This window comes from Anolis carolinensis, chromosome 5, assembly GCF_035594765.1.
Source record: "Anolis carolinensis isolate JA03-04 chromosome 5, rAnoCar3.1.pri, whole genome shotgun sequence".
NCBI classification, from domain to species: Eukaryota; Metazoa; Chordata; class Lepidosauria; order Squamata; family Dactyloidae; genus Anolis; species Anolis carolinensis.
The window spans coordinates 166,673,110-166,695,105 of NC_085845.1; the positions used below are offsets into that span (position 1 = coordinate 166,673,110).

The 21,996-nt window shown below is 42.7% G+C and overlaps 1 protein-coding gene across 1 annotated transcript in view; it reads right to left on the bottom strand.

Moving 5' to 3' along the window:
* Window positions 1–208: 208 nt before the first annotated feature.
* Window positions 209–21,996, bottom strand: part of slc5a8 (solute carrier family 5 member 8) — a 44,526-nt gene continuing 22,738 nt past the window's right edge. The window contains exons 8-15 of the mRNA XM_003221058.3: window positions 15,805–15,893; window positions 11,081–11,190; window positions 9,394–9,461; window positions 7,176–7,262; window positions 2,283–2,467; window positions 1,245–1,348; window positions 913–998; window positions 209–670 (exon numbers count right to left, since the gene is read on the bottom strand). Coding sequence (XP_003221106.3) covers window positions 575–670; window positions 913–998; window positions 1,245–1,348; window positions 2,283–2,467; window positions 7,176–7,262; window positions 9,394–9,461; window positions 11,081–11,190; window positions 15,805–15,893 — 825 coding nt within the window. The 3' untranslated portion in view covers window positions 209–574. The remainder of the gene's footprint in view (window positions 671–912; window positions 999–1,244; window positions 1,349–2,282; window positions 2,468–7,175; window positions 7,263–9,393; window positions 9,462–11,080; window positions 11,191–15,804; window positions 15,894–21,996) is intronic.

Consider the following 21,996-nt stretch of genomic DNA (forward strand, 5'->3'; position numbering starts at 1 on the left):
AGCTTCAATAGAGATACCTTTCCCCCATGATAAATCTCCTTCAGAAATGAATTTCCCTTCCTAGGGGTAGATTTCTCTCTACTCCCTTGTCTCACCCCCATTCTTAACTATGAGTCGTTGGATGTCAGTATTGAGTAATGCTAATTGCTGAAATTTACAAAAATGGCTCTTTGATATTCATAAACTTAATTAAATTTAACATTTTCAATGCATTCAGTTCTTTTTTATTCAAATGTAAGAAAGAGTCAAATAAAACATTACATTAATATTACACTGGTAAATTAAGGAATCACATGTATAAATAGTAAGCATTTAAATATTTTACTTATTGTTATTGGACTGTTTATTACCAGATTTGAATTTACACAACTCTCTCAAGTCTTCTTATCTTCTGGTTATCAACTTGCTACAGAATAATTTTAAAATTAATCATAAAAACACAGACTTTTCTTTTTAAATTTCAATGAATAAAAGCTAAACATTTCTATACTTTGTATACCACAGCATTCAATGCTGTTTTTTTCTCCTTGTAGAATAGTTCTTTTCTGTATAACCCACAGAATTAGAGTACCCTCTACATCCCTGGAGATTCTTCCATCTCTTGAGATTCTTCCATCTCTTCCTTAGGTGCCACCTGCTTTGGAGGATGAACTTTTTCGAACAGCAGTACCTGTAACCACAATTGTTATAAAGGTCATAGGGTTATAAGTGTTATTTGGGTTTTTTCATTTGTCTATTGAAATCAATAACTTTAAGTGCAAAAGCAATTAGATTTAATGGGAAAGATGTGTTGTGTTTTTATTATTCTGTAAAAACCCACTTAAAATGAGGTGAAATTCATAATTGCGTCCCTAATAATATTTTTAAAATAGTTCTAGGAACAACATGAAAGATTTTCAAAACTGTACTTACCCATTTAGATTTCCAGTATATAAAGTTGTCCAAAAACTCCTCTTTGCCAAACAGAAGTTTACGGTCTACTTCTTGCTTTAATCCTCCTAAAAGAATTGGATGAAACATAAGTCCTATATTATGCATTTCATTAAGATGGATGCAGTTTGGGTAATGAACCAGCTGTTTATTCACTCCTCGAGACAACAAAGATGACTTAAGATATAGCCTTTTGAACACCTCAGATCCTGTGAGGCTACTGTGCATAAGAATATTAGAGCAAATAGCAACAGAAATGTTAACAAATGATAAATACAAATGCCTACATTTAAACTGAAATTTAAAAGTGTTACCTGTAGCTAGGCTCATTAGTGTTCCCACAAAAAATGTGATCAAAGTTCCTAATGTACTGAAGTAAAGATACGACAGCGAGTACCAGTATTCCTGGACACCTGGTCTGGAAGTGGGGGAAAGTTTAATATTTCAATTTAATATTATATTCCAATGATATATGCAAACCACTTAAAACTTAATGCAATTAATATCAAGGATGAGAAATAATATGCAGCCTGCAGTGAGCTTGACAAAGGCCCCAATGCCCAGCATTCGGGGGGGGGGGGGGGTGTTTAAAAATAAAGAATTGTGCCTCCAAAAACCTTCAACAGTTGGTGCAGAATTAAAATGACATGACCCAACTGTCTAGCCCTCATAAAGATCAAATGAGTGGTTTCTGAGGTTTCTAAGTCATATTCAAAGGCAGAACCTCTCATTGTCCCTTTCCTACCATCAGACTCTTTCCTTAGAAAAGATGTCACCAACCAAAAGTGACAGAATGCACTCCTAGCATCAGTTTTTAAACAGACAATTTTGAATACAGTAGAATCCCCAAACTACGAACTTGTCGGGAGTGTAGTCTGGGCCATGCACTAGTTATTTAGGCAAAAATATCAAACAATTCAGTAATATTATGTACAGTGTAGATAAAGTAGGTACACATTTCTATGACTGAAATTTCGAGTCACCTGAAGCAAATTGATAGCTTTATTTGAATATCAAATAACAGAAATTGCATTAATATTGATCGGGCTCAAGTAATTTTGAAATATAACCTTTAACAATTCATATGCTGGAGATCAAAAACTTTTACAAACAAATAAAATATTGCTAGTTAATAAAAACATATTTAGACCCATGTTCCGTTATATCGTTATTTACTGCTTGTACCGTGCTTTGGTTTCCAAATGAAAGGGCAAAAGAGGCCAAAAATAGGATACTAAAAATTAATTAAAAAAAAAAAAGCTTTAAAGGTACTAAAACAAATGAAGCAATATAAAAAACAAGCCAAAGAATATAAAACTTCAGCCATTATACAAAAGCTCTGTTGTGCATACCTTGGAGTAGTTGAAAGAGGCATAGAAGTAGTTACTTGTGGAGCTAATGTGCCATTGATTGTTCGGCAACCACGAGTGGAAAGAGGTAATGGCAGTGTTCTGTAAGATGGTGGAGGGTATGTGTGAGAGCCAACTCCAATCCACAATACAAGACTGAATCCACAAACAAGCCCAGAAAATGCACCCTGAGAAACAAAAACATTGCAAAGTTTTGTTTGATGGTAACAAAAAAGATAAATCTCAAAAAAACTGGGCTCTGGATCTAATTTTTAAAAGGAAATGGATGCCTTCCAACAACCATGTGTGCACATTTGAGAATATACTGAACTCTGGAAAAGGAACTCTAGACTGAAAATGTAGGCTGTGAATGCAATTTTTTTTAAAGTAACATTAATAAAGAACAGAGTCCACAGAGACTGAAATGGACAAGTTGCTTACCTGTAACCATGTTTCTTCGAGTGATACTCTGTGAATTCTTTGAATTCACACTTATGGAGAGTATTGCGCCTGTGCAGTCTCCAAGGGAAAAATTTCTAGCGAAATCTTTTAAATTTTGGAAGTAACCTCGCCCCCTCCCTCCAGGGCATAAAAGGGAGCCCTAGGCACGCGCTCTCTAGTTCCTGCGCCACAATAGCAACAAGAAAGGGGAAGGTTTGCTAGAGGGGAGGATGGGCAGGTTTGTGTGGATTCACAGAGTACTACCCAAAGAAATATGGTTACAGATAAGCAGCCAGTACTTTTTCTTTGTGAACTCTGTGAATGCACACTTATGGAGACTAGCAAGCTGAGGTACAGGTCGGCGGGATATAGCAAACTGACAGCAACTTTGGTGCAAACATGACCTCTTTATTAAGGTACAGCAGAAAAAACAACTGTGATGAACAAGGTCATCACCTGTGGTGGACAAAGCACGGCCTGAGTGCTTAATTTGTCATCGGTACTAGCATTGAAAAATCCAAGGGCATCAAAGGGTAAGCCCTCAATGACTTGCCTGGATGAGGTGGAAAGACTGGAAGGTCTGAGCCAAGCATGGCAGCGGATTGCCATGGCATAAGCAATCATTTCCCCTGCTGTATCACCGGTATGTTTGGCCATCTGTATCTGGTGATGCGCCAAAGAGTCGGCCTCTTGTTGGAGTGTTGTGAGAACTGTTCTATCCTCGTCGGAGAGTTTGGAATGGCATGACTGGGCTTTTCCCACAGTATTTGCTGGTAGGCTCCAATGGATATGCCATAGTTGGCCATTCTACAGAGGAAGAGGGCACCGGAGTATAACTTTCAGCCGACGGCATCGAAACACTTCCCTTTTTGGTCCAAAGTGGTATTCGACTGATTGTCTGAGGATTGGGCAGCCTCGACTGCGACCTGGTTCGGGTCTGGATGATGTTTAAGCCATTCCAAGGATTCATTGTCAGTACTGTACCACGGTTCTACTCGTTTAGAAGTGGTATCGAAGAAGGGGTCTTCCACGAGGCCTGGATGAAGTAGAGAGGTTAAGACAAGAATGGGAGGAGGGCATCTGGAGGGGTCTCAGCTTGAACCCTCTTAAAAACCAGATCAGTCACTGCCTTAAGAGGTCTGTTTTATCTCCAGACCTAAAGTAGTTGGCGAATGCTCTCACACTGTCGGTCGGAGAGAGAGGGTCTACTTCATAGGCCTCTGGAGCTGGAGAGAGGTCTATACTGAGCGATAAGACTGAGTCAGAGTGAACTGACTGGCAATCATTGTCCTGGTCATCTCCCTCGGTCTCTTGAGGAGACCAAAGAGGAGAGCTCAGCAATACTTGGGCCAATTACTGGGAAAACTGGTGGGAATGCTTAGTGACAGGTGGGTTCTTGGACGCCTAGGCTTGGGCTGCTTTGGCAAGACATGTAGTCTGCCTACCTCTCTCCAGGGTAGATGTGGTCAGGGGGGAAAGCTCCTGCCGTATTTGTAGCTGGTCAATCTGGAGCTCTGGCACTGACATCCTTACGACAGTCTGTGTCAAGTGGTAGGGTGAATCCTTGATCTCTCCCTCCGAAAGCTGGCGGACCGGCGACTGAGATGGAGATCTCGAGGGCTGAGCCGGCTAGATAGGGGAGGACTTGATGAGGTGCCTGAGGAGAATGAAAGGTCCTTCTTTGAGGAGGCTGATGACGAAGAGCACTGGGTCAGCCTCTTTTTAGCCGGAGGCTGTTTCAACTGAGCAATCCATTGCACCCCTATGCTGCGAAGGCACCTCAAAACCATACTTGAGCCCCAGAATATAAGCAAGCTCAAAGTTCAAAGTCAATAAAATGGGTTTGAATCCAAAAGAACAAAGTTCTTGAAAATCTTGAAGCAAGAGTCTATAAAAGTCACTTAAAGAATGTAGTCTAAACTAGATATCAAAGTTAGTCCCAAGAAAGGTATCAAGAATAGTCCACGCAAGATATCAAACATTAATACAAGGCATGAGTCAAACTAGAAACACAGGAAGCAAAACTGGAACACAGGAACAAAACTCCAAGTTTAGGCCAAGGTACAGGATCAATGCTGGAACACAAGGCAAGGGTCTTGGCTGGAGCAGAAATCCAAACTGCAAAATAACTCGAACATCAACTGGATACACAGAAATCCCCAGAAGCAAGAACAAGGCTGGAACCAGAATCAAGATACAAAGCTGCAGGAAATAACATGAAATTCACTTGGAATAAGCAAAGTTACCACCTCTGAATCCTTCAGAGAAAGCAACCCTCAAGGTCTCTTCTCGTGAGAAGCCTGCTCATCATTTTGTTTCAAAAACAATCGGTTGCTGCGTCTGAAAGACTCCCCTTATCTCCTCTGCTAATAATCAATCTCTTCCTGTCAAACTCACTAACATTATCACTTCCAGAATCCGAACTAGAATGCCCATCTGGCAAAAGAAGGTCTGACCTTTAAAGAATGCGGTTCAAGATGCCTGCTTGAAACCATTATGTCTCTGATCCCAGAATCCACTGGAACAAACTCTGGCTGCATAGGAATCTCAGGCTCTGACAAGCCAGGTCCAGGGACAATCACAGGCTGAACAGGCCCAACCTCAGGCTCATCTGACAACTCAGATGGAGGCTGGGTTACAACACCATCAGCTATTTGCCTGGAGTCGGTGGAACTGGCCATGGGGCTGCACTGTCTGACTGTGCTCGACAAGATTCCTCGTGAGCATGTTTGAAGGCTATTTTCATTGCCGATGTAGAGTTGCCATGTGCGACCGTTGGGATTGAGTAGAAATAGTTGCCATGGTCATGGTACAGGAAGGCTTCGATGAAGGTTTTTATGTACAGGCAACCTTTGAAGTCCTGGAAGCCCCTGAAGCAGTCAATTTGGCCTTGGATGGAGCTGGGACTGGAGTCTGTGAGGATGGAGGTGGCAAAGATTTTTGGTAAAGGAGTGCTTTTATGTGTGCAGCTCTATTCTTCCATGCTTGAGCTGTGAAGACCAAGCAGTAGCAGCATGAGCTGACGACATGGCCCTCGCCGAGACGAAGGAAGCACTTGGCGTGCCCATCAGAGTCAGGGTTCTTCGTAGTACACTAGATGCAGTGTTTGAAACGCGTAGTTAACATTAGAGAAGATTCCAAAGCTGGCTTTACAGCAGAAAAAAAAGAAACTGGGGAGCATGTGCCCAGGGCTCTCTTTTATGCCCTGGAGGAAGGGGACGGGGTTACTGCCAAAATGTAAAAGATTCAGCTAGAAGATTTTCTGTTGGAGCCCACGAAGGCGCAGATACTCTCCCATAAGTGTGCATCCACAGAGTACACGGAAGAAAAAAGTACAGTAAAGTCTCACTTATCCAACATAAACGGGCCGACAGAACGTTGGATAAGCGAATATGTTGGATAATAAGGAGGGATTATGGAAAAGCCTATTAAATATCAAATTAGGTTATGATTTTACAAATTAAGCACCAAAACATCATGTTATACAACTTTGACAGAAAAAGTGGTTCAATACACAGTAATGCTATGTAGTAATTACTGTATTTACGAATTTAGCACCAAAATATCAATGTATTGAAAACACTGACTACTAAAAGGCAGACTGTGTTGGATAATCCAGAATGTTGGATAAGTGAATGTTGGATAAGTGAGACTCTACTGTATTTTATTCCAGAACTCTTGAAGAAAATATGAAAATTCCCTCTTAAATTCTATAGAATTCTTTGTTAACATCAATACTGAAATGGAAGTATGGTTGTTTTAAAATGTATTTATGTTTGCCACTTTATTGCATTTGTTTAGAGATTTTACATCCCATCCCCAGTCCTGGTTAGTATCGATATTATCCAAAATGGTTGGTTGTTACAATATTGCACACAAAAAAAAATCCGATTTATTTCCATGTCCCTGAGGTTTACAGAAACCCTTTAGTATGCAGAAATTCCAATAAATAACATATGCTATAATAAAAATAATTTAAAACTCTTGTTGGATTAAACTGAGTATATTATTTAGCTTTACTGGAGTAGTCTGAGACACAACATAAAAAGTAATTTTTCTGCAAACTGCAAAGTCTGGACTCAAAAACTTTCTCCTCTGTTCCTCCAGTTTCACGGTGGTGTACTGTGTCCTATTTTGGTTTAAGGCAAATTCTAGTTTGCCAGTTCAGATTAAATGATTCCCTTCAACAAAGTAGGTGCGAAATAACTCCAAGCAAGAGAAAATGAGGCAAGACAGTAGATGACTATGAAGCTCCTAACTATTCATTCACATTATACAACTCCTGGCTTCACATTATATCTTCAAAAAAACCCTTCCAATGAATGTATATACACATAAATACATCTTTGAACTGACAAAAGAAAATATAAAATGACTTTCCCACATGAACCTATTTAGCAACAGAAAGATGTATAATGAGCCCGGAAAACACACAGCAACCCAATGAATACATACTTTAGCATTTCCAAAAGGCATCAGCATACCCAAAGAAAATATTCCCAAAAGAGGTCCACCAAGTATTCCAAAAATACTGAGTGCAGCCTAAAAGACAAAGACAACAACACAGATATAAATCACAAAAAATCACAAAAAATCATGATTATACAAGACTTCGTATGAATATTCATTTCCTCCAGATGACAAACAGCATTTTGTAGCAGGTAGCTCCTCCCACCAAACTGGAAACAAACACTATGAGTATGATTGGGAATAACCTACAAGTATTGAGCACCTAGGTTTTCAAAAGATTTTGAGAAATCTCAAGCTTTCTTCACCAAAGCTTGCAAGTAAATGCAGAAATCATACAAAAACATTACAGATCCTCTCAGGGCCCATTTACCTTTATCCCAGGAGCTCCCGGTGTAAAATGGACGCTTCCAGTAAAAGAGGATTAATTTGAGACAAAGCCAACCTCTATCTTACACTTCATTGTTGGAAATCAAATTCTTAAAAAGTTCAAACCTTGCTATAGAAACAGCTGTGGATCGGGGCGGGATGCAAACTGTGTTGGATAAGCGAATGTTGGATAAGTGAGACTCTACTGTAAAGGCTTCCTAATATACTGGCAAAGGCTATAAAGTTGAACATGAGGCCTAAAACAAGATGGATGTTTCCTAATATAATGGCAACATTTAAAGCCTGAAGCCTGAAACAAGAGAGCCCTCTACCCCAAAATATAATTGCAAGATCTTAAAGCCTAACATAAGGCCAAACTCTTAACATGAGGCATGCAATAAAATGTAGGCTACAGTATGTGATGACCCAGTTAATGAGTGGAATTGCCTGTGCCTTCCTGGGGCTGAGAGAGTGTGACTCCCTCCAGACAATAATTCATTAAGCATTATTTTAAAGGAAGGAGTTGTCTGCAACCTTCCTCTGTGGCCTAGCAATCATGACTGGAGGCTTGAGGAAAGAGTGTGACTCACCCAGGCAACAACTTATTAAGAGTTTATTCTAAAGGGGAGAGGGAGGGCAAACCTCCTCTGCTACAGAATGTGCCTTCTTTGAGGCAACCCTGCCTAGTGCAGCCACCCAAACCTCCAGCCCAGCCCTTATGCTCTGCTGCTGGGAAATCCCTGCCCAAATTATAGGGCATCTCCCTGGGGCAAAGGCATAGTAATGGGAACCCTACTATCAGGAAAAGGGGAGGGAGAAAGGAGGGAAAGACCTAATTCTTCATTAGGAGCCTGCCTCCTACCTCATGGTCAAGCAAAATATTAAATTATTTATTCATTTTTATCCCACTTTTTTCCCGTGGGTGGAATTCAAAGTGGTGTACAAAGATTTAAAAACACAAACACATATACATAAATACATAATCAACTAAAACATCATAAGCCAATTTAAAGAAATAGCCCAATTTAAACACAGCAGGGGATGGAGCAGCCTGCAGCTCTGCCTCTCTCCATTGCTCCCACCAAGTCTGGTCTTCTTCATGAGGGCCTTCAAATCCCCCCATACCTTAGACTTTTCTTGCCAGTTATGAGTGGGCCAACTTGATTGCTTCCACTATATCGGCTATTGCTGCAAGTAATTAGTGCCTATAAATTGTCAAAATTTGCTTGAGATAGTGCTTGCAGTTCTGGAGGGACTCATTTAATTTTTGCTTCTCATTGACTTAGCATGGGGATTTAGTTAACCAATTAAAATTTATGAATAAACCAGGTTTTTTAAAAAAAAAACTGAAAAAATTCAGGAGGGGGACAGGTTGAACCCCTCCCCCCCCCTTCCCGGCTACAGCCCTGACAGCAGAATAGGAATAGCGATCAAAAATTACATCAACAATTTCGTTTTCTCATGGGACAGAGAGATAATTGTTGCATACAGGAACAAAATAAGTAAACATTCCCACACTGTTGACTTATTTTTCCTTCTGATTTTTTTGGGCCACTATATACTGTATTCTGAATCGATCTTCTTCATACTTTACTGGAGTCTTCACGAACCTGGAAGTGGGTAGCTTTACATCTTTTCTCAGTTGATCTTTAGGTGAAACTTCTATACATCAGAGAATATATTTAAGAGCTGGTGAAAGCTGAGAGATATATTGTAGCTTTCTATAAAAAGACTGTGTGTAATTTTGAATGTTGTAAGCCTTCTACATAAAATCTACTTGATGCTTTGATCAAAATTAATTTAGGCAGGTGAAGACTAGTAGCAATTTACAATTTACCTGTAACAGAGCACCCATAGTAGATGCCGCTGCAGCCATGGAAAGGCACACTATACCAAAGAACAAATCTAAATAGATAAATGTGTACAAAGTTTATGTGAGTATTTGAATTCATTGAAAAGCTTAAGATTTATTTCTCTCCTTACAAATAATAAATCAACTATACATTTGCTCAGATTTGCTTTTGAGAATTACCAAACCAGTATGTCATATTCTTTCTTCCTTTACAAGGCTATGAATATTGAAATAATTTTTAAAATGCAAAACTAAGTACTACATATTCATTTCAAAGTGAAATTAGCATATATCACAATAAAAAAGAAGTTACATACATATATCTTATTTTACATGTCAAAAACATTTTATACAGATATAATTGTATTCTATTCATGACTTGTGGGAAGTTCATAATGGAAATAAGTCCATAATGCAAATCACACCTACACTTCACATTTTACCTGGCTCTTTGTAGCTCTCTGATACATCACCTTCTTAGAATAGTTTTGGCCGAGAACAAAATTATATGAGAGAGCTTCATTGGTTAAAGATTGATCTCAACCTGGGACTACTCTTCACTCCACATGAGTCTTCCCTATCACTTTCTCACTCCTGCCATGAAGGCGTAGGCCTAGCAGGGTTTTGAAGGCCCAACTTCACATCAGATCATCGAACAGAAATAACTGGTTGAGGTCAACATTGGATTCAATTGCAAAGCACAGTTGGGAGACACATTCACAGTATGAAAAAGCTGAGTCACACGTTTATACAACTCTGATTTCTATAACTAAGAGCCCTTCCACACTGCCCCTTTATCCCAAGATCTGATCCCAGATTATCTGTTTATCCCAGGTTATCTGGCAGTGAGGATTCATATATTCCATTTTAAAGCAGATAATCTGGGTTGAGATCCTAGGATAAAGGGCAGTGTGGAAGGGCCCTCAGGCCTCTTCTATACTGATAATCTGGATTTTATATGGCAGTACAGAAGGTGTCTTAATAAACTACGTAGGAGAAACACTCTAAAAAGTGAAAAACAGGAATGTCTAGTCCTATCATTTGGACAGGTGGTACCATACTTAAAACATCTGATGTGTCCTAAACACCATGTTTCTTTTCATTGTTTGCAGACATGTGTGATGGGAATACTCGTAGGCCCCATCTATACTGCCATATTATCTAGTTCCTGAATGCAGATTAAATACACTGAACTGGATTATATAGCAGTGTAGATCCAGCCTTAATCATCAGCTACAAGACTAAATACTGAAGTCAACAACGATGCCCAAAAGAGCAGGTTAGTCATAAACAGGACCAAATTCTGAAAGATCAAAACCTCATTCACCAAAATTATCTGCTAATTCCACCTGCCTTAAGCTAAATTGATGGATTGGTACCTCACCACAACAGGGATATTTTGCTCAAAAATTCTGTCAATAAGCGCAAATGCTTTTTACATTTTATAAAACAAAAGCTAAGAAATTTGGTTGAATTAATCGGCCAGCTTCTGTTTGCAAAGAATTTTTTAAACAATGCATTTCCCCTTTTAGTTCAAATTATAATATAGTCACTATTTTTATATTTTGGTTTAATATGATTCACGTGAAGTAAGACATACTTCCATGTCACTTGCATTATTTTCTAGTATAACTCAAACAACATCTTAGGAATAGTGACAAAAAAAACTTACTCATTCCCATGTTAATCCATTGTAATTTTGATTCGGATAACGTGAAATAAGGTCTAATAAGATCTTCTACTGTAACAGCAGCTAATGCATTGATGCTAGAAGACACTGTGCTGAGGAATATAAAATCAAAATAGCATGGGTTTTGTATACATTTTTACTGGGATATCATGAATATTTCAAAAATTGGGGGAGCAGGGTAAACAAAGATGATCTGAGAAACAGCAGAAACAAGAACTCCCAAAACTCACCTACCAAAGTTTCCTTTTGCAAAAGCTTATCTGGACACTCTACAATATCTGACGTAGGTAGATGATTTGATCCACCCTGCAAATTTCACCGATAGGAATGTTGGTAGAGAAAATAGAATACATAGCTGCAGCCACTTTTTGGTTGTGACTTAAATGCAGAGCCTCATGGGATACAAAGATGCTAGCCTTTAGCCAAACAGTTTTTATATATATACAAGAGTGAGTGAGGAAAGACGAGCAGTAATAAGGGATATTTAGCTGAAGAGGCTGCTTGCTTCAAGAAAGTTGGAGAAGAGAAACAGGAGGGAGGGAGGACTGCAGAGAGACAAGTGTGAGGTGAGGCTTATACAGTGAGTTCCTTTTAAAAGTGACTGCTGTTCCTCTGCTCCACTTCAAGCAACCAAAATGGTGGTCACATCACATTCCTGGGCATACCATGTTGCTATTAAACACAACACAAGCTAAAAATGAAAGTGGGGCAGAGGGAAGGCTTGCAGCGAAATTGCCAAGCCTTATGGGGATTATATTTATGCTCCTATTAAAAATAGCCACTGCCACCCTGCTCCACCTCACGTGCCCAAAATGACAAGGAGCTGGTATCATTGTTACAGTAGAGTCTCACTTATCCAACATAAATGGGCCGACACAATGTTGGATAAGCGAATATGTTGGATAATAAAGAGGGATTAAGGAAAAGCCTATTAAACATCAAGTTAGATTATGATTTTACAAATTAAGCACCAAAACATCATGTTAGACAACAAATTTGACAGAAAAAGTAGTTCAATACACAGTAATGCTATGTAGTAATAACTGTATTTACGAATTTAGCACCAAAATATCACGATGTATTGAAAACATTGACTACAAAAATGCATTGGATAATCCAGAATGTTGGATAAGTGAATGTTGGATAAGTGAGACTCTACTGTATCTGTTTCCAGCACCTATAGATAAATCAACCCATGTTTTTGGGGTCAATTTCTGGATAAAGAAATTTCAATGTATACAAGGGTATATACAGTAAGTTAAACATTTTCAGAAACATTAACAACCTTAGGTATGCAAATGATACCACTCTGATGGCTGAAAGTGAGGAAGAGCTGAGGAGCCTTATCACCAAGGTGAAAGAAGAAAGTGCAAAAGCCGGGCTGCAGTTAAACATCAAGAAAACCAAGATCATGGCAACCAGACCAATTGACAACTGGCAAATAGAGGGAGAAAACGTGGAGGCAATGACAGACTTTATATTTCTAGGTGCGAAGATTACTGCAGATGCAGACTGCAGTCAGGAAATCAGAAGACGTCTATTTCTTGGGAGGAGAGCAACGGCCAACCTCGATAAAATACTGAAATGCAGAGACATCACACTGGCAACGAAAGTCCGCATAGTCAAAGCAGTAGTATTCCCCATAGTAATCTATGGCTGCGAGAGCTGGACCATAAGGAAGGCTGAGCGAAGGAAGATAGACGCTTTTGAACTTTGGTGCTGGAGGAAAATCCTGAGAGTGCCTTGGACCGCAAGAAGATCCAACCAGACTATCCTCCAGGAAATAATGCCCGACTGGAGGGAAGGATATTAGAGGCAAAGTTGAAGTATTTTGGCCACATCATGAGAAGACAGGAAAGCTTGGAGAAGATCATGATGCTGGGGAAAATGGAAGGAAAAAGGAAGAGAGGCCGACCAAGGATGGATGGACGGTATCCTTGAAGTGACTGGCTTGACCTTGAAGGAACTGGGGGCAGCAACGGCCGACAGGGAGCTCTGCCGTGGACTGTTCCATGAGGTCACGAAGAGTCAAAAACGACTGAACAAGTGAGACGACGACGAAACATTTTCATGTTCTTGCATACAAAGAAAAGGATTAAATTAAGAGTCAATATGCCTCAATAAAGCTATTTTATTCATATAAATGTTTATTCCTCTCCATACAAACAGCATGTGTAAATTCGGTTACAAAAGTCGATCACGGTGTCCTTCTGGGGCATCTCGCCGGGATGGGTCTCGGAGGTACTGTTCTGCAGTGGCTCCGATCCTTCCTGGAGGGCCGCACCCAGATGGTGTCACTGGGGGACGCCTGCTCGGCCCCACAACCATTGTCTTGTGGGGTCCCACAGGGTTCAATACTGTCCCCCATGTTGTTTAACATCTACATGAAGCCACTGGGAGAGATCATCTGGAGTTTCGGGGTGAGATGTCATCTGTACGCAGATGATGTCCAGCTCTGTCACTCCTTCCCACCTGTCACTAAGGAGGCGGTCCAGGTCCTGAACCAGTGTCTGGCCGCTGTGTCGGACTGGATGAGGGCCAACAAATTGAAATTGAATCCAGACAAGACAGAGGTCCTCCTGGCCAGTCGCAAGGCTGAACAAGGAATAGGGTTACAGCCTGTGTTGAACGCGCTCTACGTGGGGCTGCCTTTGAAGACAGCCTGGAAACTCCAGCTAGTAGAACGGGTGGCAGCCAGGTTAATAACAGGAGCGGCCTACAGGGAGCGTACTACCCCCCCCCCCCCCCCGTTAAGCCAGCTCCATTGGCTGCCGATATGCTACCAAGCCCAATTCAAAGTGCTGGTTTTGACCTACAAAGCCCTAAACGGCTCCGGTCCAATTTACCTATCCAAACGTATCTCCTCCTATGAGCCCATAAGAACTTTAAGATCATCTGGGGAGGCCCTGCTCTCAATCACACCTGCTTCACAAGTGCGGCTGGTGGGGACGAGAGACAGGGCCTTCTCGGTGGTGGCTCCTCGGCTGTGGAACTCCCTCCCCAGTGACATCCGGCAGGCTCCTTCCCTTCTAGGGTTCAGAAAAAAACTAAAGACATGGCTATGTGCTCAAGCGTTCAATGAATGAACTTTCGAGCTTGACACGGTCGGTTTTTAAGATTCTGGATTAACAAGGTCTAGTGAACGAAAGGACATTACCTCGGTGCATGGTAATGTTTTATTATTGTATATTGGTTTTTATGATGTTTTAAATGTTTAGTTTTTAATGCCTTTTGTATTGTAGTGTTGATGTGATGGCACTGTGTTGCCAATTTGTAAGCCGCCCTGAGTCCCCCAGGGGAGAAGGGCGGGGTAGAAATACTGGAAATAAATAAAGTGGACAAGTTTCACAGAGAAGGAAAAGTGATGAAACATACTTTGTTTTAGGCATACCAGTACACCTAATGGGACATGAGAGAAGCCTGCCACGGGATGGTAAAACATCAAACATCCGGGCGTTCCCTGGGCAACATCCTTGCAGAAGGCCAATTCTCTCACACCAGAAATAACTTGCAGTTTTTCAAGTTACTGCTGACATGAAAAAAGTATACCTAATTACACTACTGGAGGGAAGCTTAGCTCTGACATTCAGCTTGTTGATCCTCTTTTTATAAATCACCACAGAAGGCATCAAAACACAAATTTTTTTTTGGCCTAAAGGCCATTCCAAAGCAGTCTTATACATAGTCTGATGAGAAGAGTGTATGCTGCAATCAACATGTTTCTTCAAACACTTTGTATAATGTAATTGTTGAATATGCTTTGCAGCAAAAGGAGAATTACCACCTCCTGCCACTGATGATTATTTTAATACATATACAGGCAGTCCCCAACTTACAAACATTTGACTTACAAATGACTCATAGTTAAGAATAGGAGTGAGTCAACAGGAAGAAAGAGAAAATCTAGCCCTTAGAAGGGAAATTCACTCCTGAAAGAGTTATCGGCGGGGGGGGGGGGGGAGAGTCTCCACTGAAGCTTTATCACCAGCAGTGTTGCTATCAGGAGGACATGATGCCACTGGTGGGAGTAATGGATGCACACCGGAATTCCCTATGCTATCCAAAGCTACTATATAGAGAGGGGGGGGGGGAGAGAGAGAGAGATGGTGGGGTTACACTTAAAATATACTTGTTCTGACTAACATACAAATTCAACTTAAGAACAAACTTATAGAATCTATCTTGTTTGTAACTTGGGGACCTCCTATATATATATATATATATATATATATATATATATATATTTATATTTATATTTATATTTATACACATACATACACAAATAATCTTTCAAAAGGAAGCCATAATCCCAAAAGGCATCAGAAAAAGTGAGTTAAGTGTGAATGATTGCAGACTCCGAGTTTTTTTTTAGTTCAGACCCTGATACTTTGATCCAGACTGAGACTCAGACCCTTCTACATTGCAATATAACATCCAGAGTACCTGCTTTCAACTGGATTATATGGCAGTGTAGACTGATATAATCAAGTTCAAAGCAGATGTGGATTATTTTATTTGATAATCTGGATTATATAGCAGTGTAGAAGGGGGCCTCAGAGGCCATGTCCTGAGACCTGGAAATCCTGGAGCCAAAAAAATCCCCATGCTAGGACAAAATGGGACTTTTATTGCTGATATAAATCAGTATAAAAAAAACTGGATAGATACCAATACTTATGGAGTATTTTATCATGACTCAAACTTACCTTAATGTTCCACTATAAGTCCCAGCCACAAAAAGTCCAGGAACTCCTGGATAATCTCCCAGGATCTCCAGTACCAAATATGGCATAAGCTTTAAAAAAAAACAATGGTAAAAGTATGAAAATACATTAAAGATAGATGAACAAGAACAGATGTCATATGTTCTCTACTACTGACTTGTGTCAGAAAATGCTGCATTTTCTTCAAGTGGAACATTCTGAAAGACCTTCAAAGACACTCACATGAAGCAGGCAAAGAATGAGGTCACTAATATAACAATGATAAGGCCTTTGCCCTACTGGAGAAAGAACAGCCAGCAAATATGAAGTCAGTGAGTGATGAATTAGCCTAGTTATCAAAAGGCAGCCACCAAGTCATCACTCCAAGGACATTGTAGATTACAGCAAGCACATCCCAGTGTTCCTTTCTCTCTCCATTTGCATGACCCTGCCCACTGCTTCTCTCTTAAACCTTCCCTAGCCTTTCCTATGACCCACAGCAAACAAAGGAACTGATCAGCAACTGAATGTACTGGAGAGGTTTGGGGAGAAGCCACCATGATTTATAGGAGTTGTAAGGACTGAGATATATAGTTCACCTGCAATCTAAGAGCACTCTGAACAGCACTAACAATGGACCAGGAACTAACTTGACACACAGACCCAACTTGGCCAAATTTGAATACTGGCGGAGTTTGGGGGTGACTGAACTTGACATCCAGTTGTTATAGTTCACCCGTATTCAGAGAACACTAAACCCATCTAATGAAGGATCTGGACCAAACTTGGCACACAGCCCCAACATGGCCAACTGTGAATACTGGCAGGCTTTGTGGGTGATTGACCTTGGCATCAGAGAGTTATAGTTCACCCGTATTCAGAGAACAGGGAATCCAGCAGATAATGGATCTCAACCAAACTCAAGACTCAACATGGCCAACTGTGAATCCTGGCAGGTGTTTCAGGAAGATTTCCCTGGGAATCTGGGAGTTGTAGTTCACCCTTATCCAGAGAACACTGAACCCAGCTGATGATGGATCTGAAACAAACTTGCCACACAAACCCAACACGGACAACTTTATATACTGGCAGGGTTTGCATGTAATTGAATTTGGCATCCGGGAGTATCCAGAGAACCCAGCAGATGACGGATCTGGACCAAATTTGGCACACAGATCCAACATTGCCAACTGTGAACAATGGGGAAGTTTTGAAAGGATTGATCCAAGATTTTTGGGAATTGTAGATCACCCACATCTTATGCATTTTCTAATGGGAGCTGTTCCGTCCCCCAGGACGATGGTTTGCCTTACCTACTGGTCGTTTGTTTGTTTTCCCTCCTTTGCATTTTGTTTGAGCCTCTGGCTGCAAAAGCCTAGGAAAAGTGGCTTGGAATCTGCAATAGCTGGCTGCAGTTTTCTTTGCAGTGATTGGTCAAAGAGTGCAACATCTTAGGACCGCCCTTTTTACCAGGGTCTAGTCTCCATTTTGGAGCTTCATTCTGGCTATTGTCTTCCAACGTGCTGGAGCTGTGCAAGGCTAACTGGGACAAATCATCCTCAAAACCAGGCCAATCTAAGCCTATCCAAATTAGATAAGTATTGAATTATATTGATCTGGAATAGGAAATCTAGTTAGAGGAGCAAAGTTATTCCATCGCTTCTAGAACTAATCTTTGCTGTAAAGATAGGGAAGGAAAGAGTTTCTCCTTCTAATATAGGCAGCGTGATTAGGGTATAGTGGTTTTATAATCACTTTTGCCTTCTGGAACCAGGGATAATTCTGTGACTAAAACCTATAGAAATTTGTTTCATTTTCTGCAACTTTAAGATCTGTGCCAGGTTTACAACCTTGTATGAATAAACATTCTTTTTTTGAAGTTATCCAGACTCAGTCGTTCAATATCTATAGGACAGCTTATAGGGATTTGCAGTTCGCCCGGATAAAGGACAGCACGTTTCAGTTTTATAGTTTTTTATTGTCCGGCGGACGGCACAGTTTTGAGGTCGATCAGCGGTTTTTCCGCTTCAGCTAGCTTGCACGGCTTTATAGTTTTTTATAGTTTAGGAAGTTTTAGTATAGGCTGCGGCTTTTCCGCCTGAGCTCAGTCTGCATACCTAAAGACTCTACCAGCGTCTGAGGCAGTGGAGCCCGCTCTCAGACCTGAAGGAGTCAAATAGTGGGGCTCTATTTCCTTGCTATTTGGCTCGCGTGTGCGCACGTGGCCCAGTGGCTTTCTGGGTTTGCACAGGCTGTGCAGTTCCCAGCAACGTCCAGGGCTCCCTCGGCGGTAGACCTCGAGCCGCGGAGCACCAGCGACAGTTCTTTGGCTGGCTCTGAGGCGTGAAGCCCACCAGAACCAGGCTAGAACCTGGACAGGCCTGGCAACGCTGCTGCGAGTTCGGCCGGAGCACTCGGCCGGCTTCGACCTGCCTCATGGTCCGGCGGTGGTGACCTGCCTCATCGTCCTGCGGTGGTGACCTGCCTCATGGTCCGGCGGTGGTGACCTGCCTCATCGTCCTGCGGTGGTGACCTGCCTCATCGTCCTGCGGTGGTGACCTGCCTCATCGTCCTGCGGTGGTGACCTGCCTCATTGACCTGCGGCGGTGACCTGCCTCATCGTCCTGCGGTGGTGACCTGCCTCATTGACCTGCGGCGGTGACCTGCCTCATCGTCCTGCGGTGGTGACCTGCCTCATCGTCCTGCGGTGGTGACCTGCCTCATCGTCCTGCGGTGGTGACCTGCCTCATCGTCCTGCGGTGGTGACCTGCCTCATTGACCTGCGGCGGTGACCTGCCTCATCGTCCTGCGGTGGTGACCTGCCTCATCGTCCTGCGGTGGTGACCTGCCTCATCGTCCTGCGGTGGTGACCTGCTTCATCGACCTGCGGTGGTGACCTCCCTTCACAGCGGGGAGGAGGCGTCTCTTCTCTCCTCCTTTCCAAAGCCAGCCTCGGTGCTCCTTCGGCGGCAGGCCTCGAGCCGCAGAGCACGAGGTGCTTGAAAATTTGGCGAAGTCGCCATTTTGGCAGTTTACGTCACTCGGGCAAGGGAGGTATCAAGTGGCAAGTTGCTGTCAGTTGACATTTTGCAGCTTGCCCACCAAAGTCTGGCGCCAAAGGTCACTATCTTTGTAAAGTATAGTTACTTAGTGATATATATTGCTATGGTTAAGTGCTGTGAATTGTATTATATATTGAATTTGCTTTTATTGTAAATTTACTTGCAGGTATATTGCATTTGCCTTTGTTGTAAATTTACTTGCTATTAAGAATACATAATGTCTATGCAATTTCAAGATGATACAAATGGTATATCTCCTTCTGAGGCTGAAATTAGGAATGAAAGGCCCCAAAGGATAAAGCACCCTTCAGCCAAGATGCTAGCCCATCTAATAGATGAAAAGGAGCTCCTCCATGTGAGGTTAGGTTCGGCATGGGAGCGCATTGTAACATTAATGGGCAGAATAGAGAGCTTGGGTATTACAAGGGTGCCATCCATATTACAGACAGACCTTGAAGAGACCTTCGGTCTTTGGAGGGGTTTGGTGTCTAAGATAGTCCAGGTCCTCGAGCGCATTAACGCCAAGGATTCAGAGTTAGAAATAGTGAGTGTTTTAGCTGACACTAATGAGAAAGAAAATAGGGTGAGGGCAATCCTAGCTTCCTTATGCAGCCATGAGACCAATCTTTTAAAATCACCTGCTGTGGCACTTAGTCTTAAGTCCAACCGCTCTAGTCAGGTATCTAAACTAAGGGAGCGTGCATCGTCTAAACACAGCCACTCTAGCAAGTCTTCTGCTGCTGGGAGTGCCATCTCTTCCCTAGCTGCCTTGCACATTAAGGAGGCTGCACGTCTGGAGCTGCAGAGTAAAGTGGCGGGGGCGGAGGCTGATGCTAAGGCAGCTGATCTCACCCTTCCCTTTAAAGAAGAAGAGCAACGACTGCAAATAGAACAGGCCCATAGACGAAGCGAAATGCAAATAGAACAGGCCCATAGACAAAGCGAAATGCAAATAGAACAGGCTCGTATAGAGATGCTTAGAATAAAGATGGATGCCGCAGCCAAAAGGGTAAGGGCTGAGACTTTGGCCAAAGCCCTAATTGAGCCACTCACAGAAGAAAATGTAAGCCAGTTACCAATACAGGATCCTTCTGCCAAAGTGTTTGCGCACCTTGGCAGCATGAACAGCCAGTTTTCGGATGAGGAACAGGAAGACTTCTCTCCTTACCCAGAGCAGGGCCCCAAAGTCACTTTTGAGTTTCCTGCAGAGCAGAGCGTCATAGCGGGGAGCTCACCCTTGCTCGAGCTACCTGTGCCTCCTGCTAAAACCCTAGGTCAGTCAATCAGGGCCTCAAGGCCGAGTGCTAGTTGGCCCCTACAGACAGCTGCACAGGGAGCCATCGATTCGTCAGTGGTCGATGTCATCCCTCCAAGAGGCCAAAGGTTGACGCAAGGTGCACGGTGGGAGTCCACTCCACAACAGCAAACTCCTCAATTGTTCCCTTCGACGCCAGAGTCCCAGCTTGTCTCCATCATCAGAAGCCCCAGAAGAGATCTTAAGGACAAGGGTGTCGAAAAGTTTTCGGACAAGCCTGAGGAATTTCTTCTCTGGAAGGCCACCTTCCAGAGAGCAATCAGAGACTTAAAGTTATTGCCTGAGGAAGAACTGACTCTTCTGGCTGCATGGTTGGGCCCAGCCTCATCCTCACAAGTTAAGAAGATCTACGCAGCCCACGTAGCCGATCCCGACAAAGCCCTGGAAAAGGCCTGGGCCAGGTTGCAGCAGAGGTATGGGGCCAGCACAGAGATTGAAGCATCTCTTATGGACAAGCTCCAAAGGTTCCCAGCTTTAAAACTCAAAGACTTCAAACTCTTGTGGGACCTCAGCGATCTCCTTACGGAATTAGAGTCGGCCAAGGAGAATCCAGAACTGCCCGGTTTGAGGTGCCTCGATCAGCACCTGTCCCAGAGGCAGATCTTGACCAAGCTGCCCTTCACTTTGCAAGAATGCTGGGGACAGGAGGTCTTCAACTACAAGGAGGCCCACTCCCAGGCATACCCTCCATTTTCTCATTTGGTCCAGTTCATCACCAGGGCAGCCAGAGAAAGGAATGATCCACAGACGGGCCTCCCCACCTTATACCAAGGGACCCAGCCAGAGAAGGCACCTGAAGTGGACAAGAAACCACCTAGAGAGGCCAATAGACCTGTCAGCGTAAAGGCAGTCGAAACTCAACACAAGACTGACGAACCCAGGTCGGAGGTAAAGGAGTTGCTTTGCCCTATTCACCAAAAGCCTCACAGCTTGGCCAACTGCAGGGAGTTTAGTAGAAAGACATACAAAGAAAGGCAACAGCTAGTTCAAAAGCAGGGAATCTGCTTTAGATGCTGTGGAGCAACTCCACACTTTGCATCCAACTGCAAAGAAAACATCAAGTGTGAGAAATGCAACAGCCTCAAGCATTGCACCGCAATGCACAACTCCAATATCATCTCCCACCCCAAAGAGAACGCTTCACCAAAAGAAAAGTCAGCAGTCGAAGACACCGACAAGCCAGCCGCACCAGAGATGCAGGTGGAAGTTTCAGCAGTCGCCTGTACAGAGCTGTGTTCTGACTCGCACCAGTACAGAGTTTGTCATCCTATCTGCCTAGCGGATGTATATCCAGCCAAGAGCCCTTGGCTTAGAAAGAGACTCTATGTGGCCCTGGATTCACAGAGCGACGCCTCCCTGGCTACTCCAGAGTTCTTCCGCATGTTTGACCTTAAAACCAAGATGGTCGACTACACTATGACTACGTGTGCAGGAAAAAAGAAGTTGCAGGGTCGCATAGCATCTGGCTTTGTTGTCTCCTCTTGCGACCAGAAGAGACAGTTCAAGTTGCCAGACCTGATTGAGTGTTCCTCCATCCCTCGGAACAAAAAACAAATTGTAACTAGAGAAGTTGTGGAGGCTCATCCACATTTGCGACGGTTAAAGAATGCCATACCAGCCTTTCAGCCAGATGTGGACATTGCCCTTTTGCTTGGTGCGGACTGTCCGAACTTGTTCTATGTGAACGACCAAGTTAAGGGACCTCCAGGGGCGCCCATTGCTCAGCTGCTACCACTAGGCTGGACAGTTACAGGCCCAGTGTGCATAAACAAGATGCACCCACCATCGTCGTTGGACTCCAATCAAGCACAGGTGCTT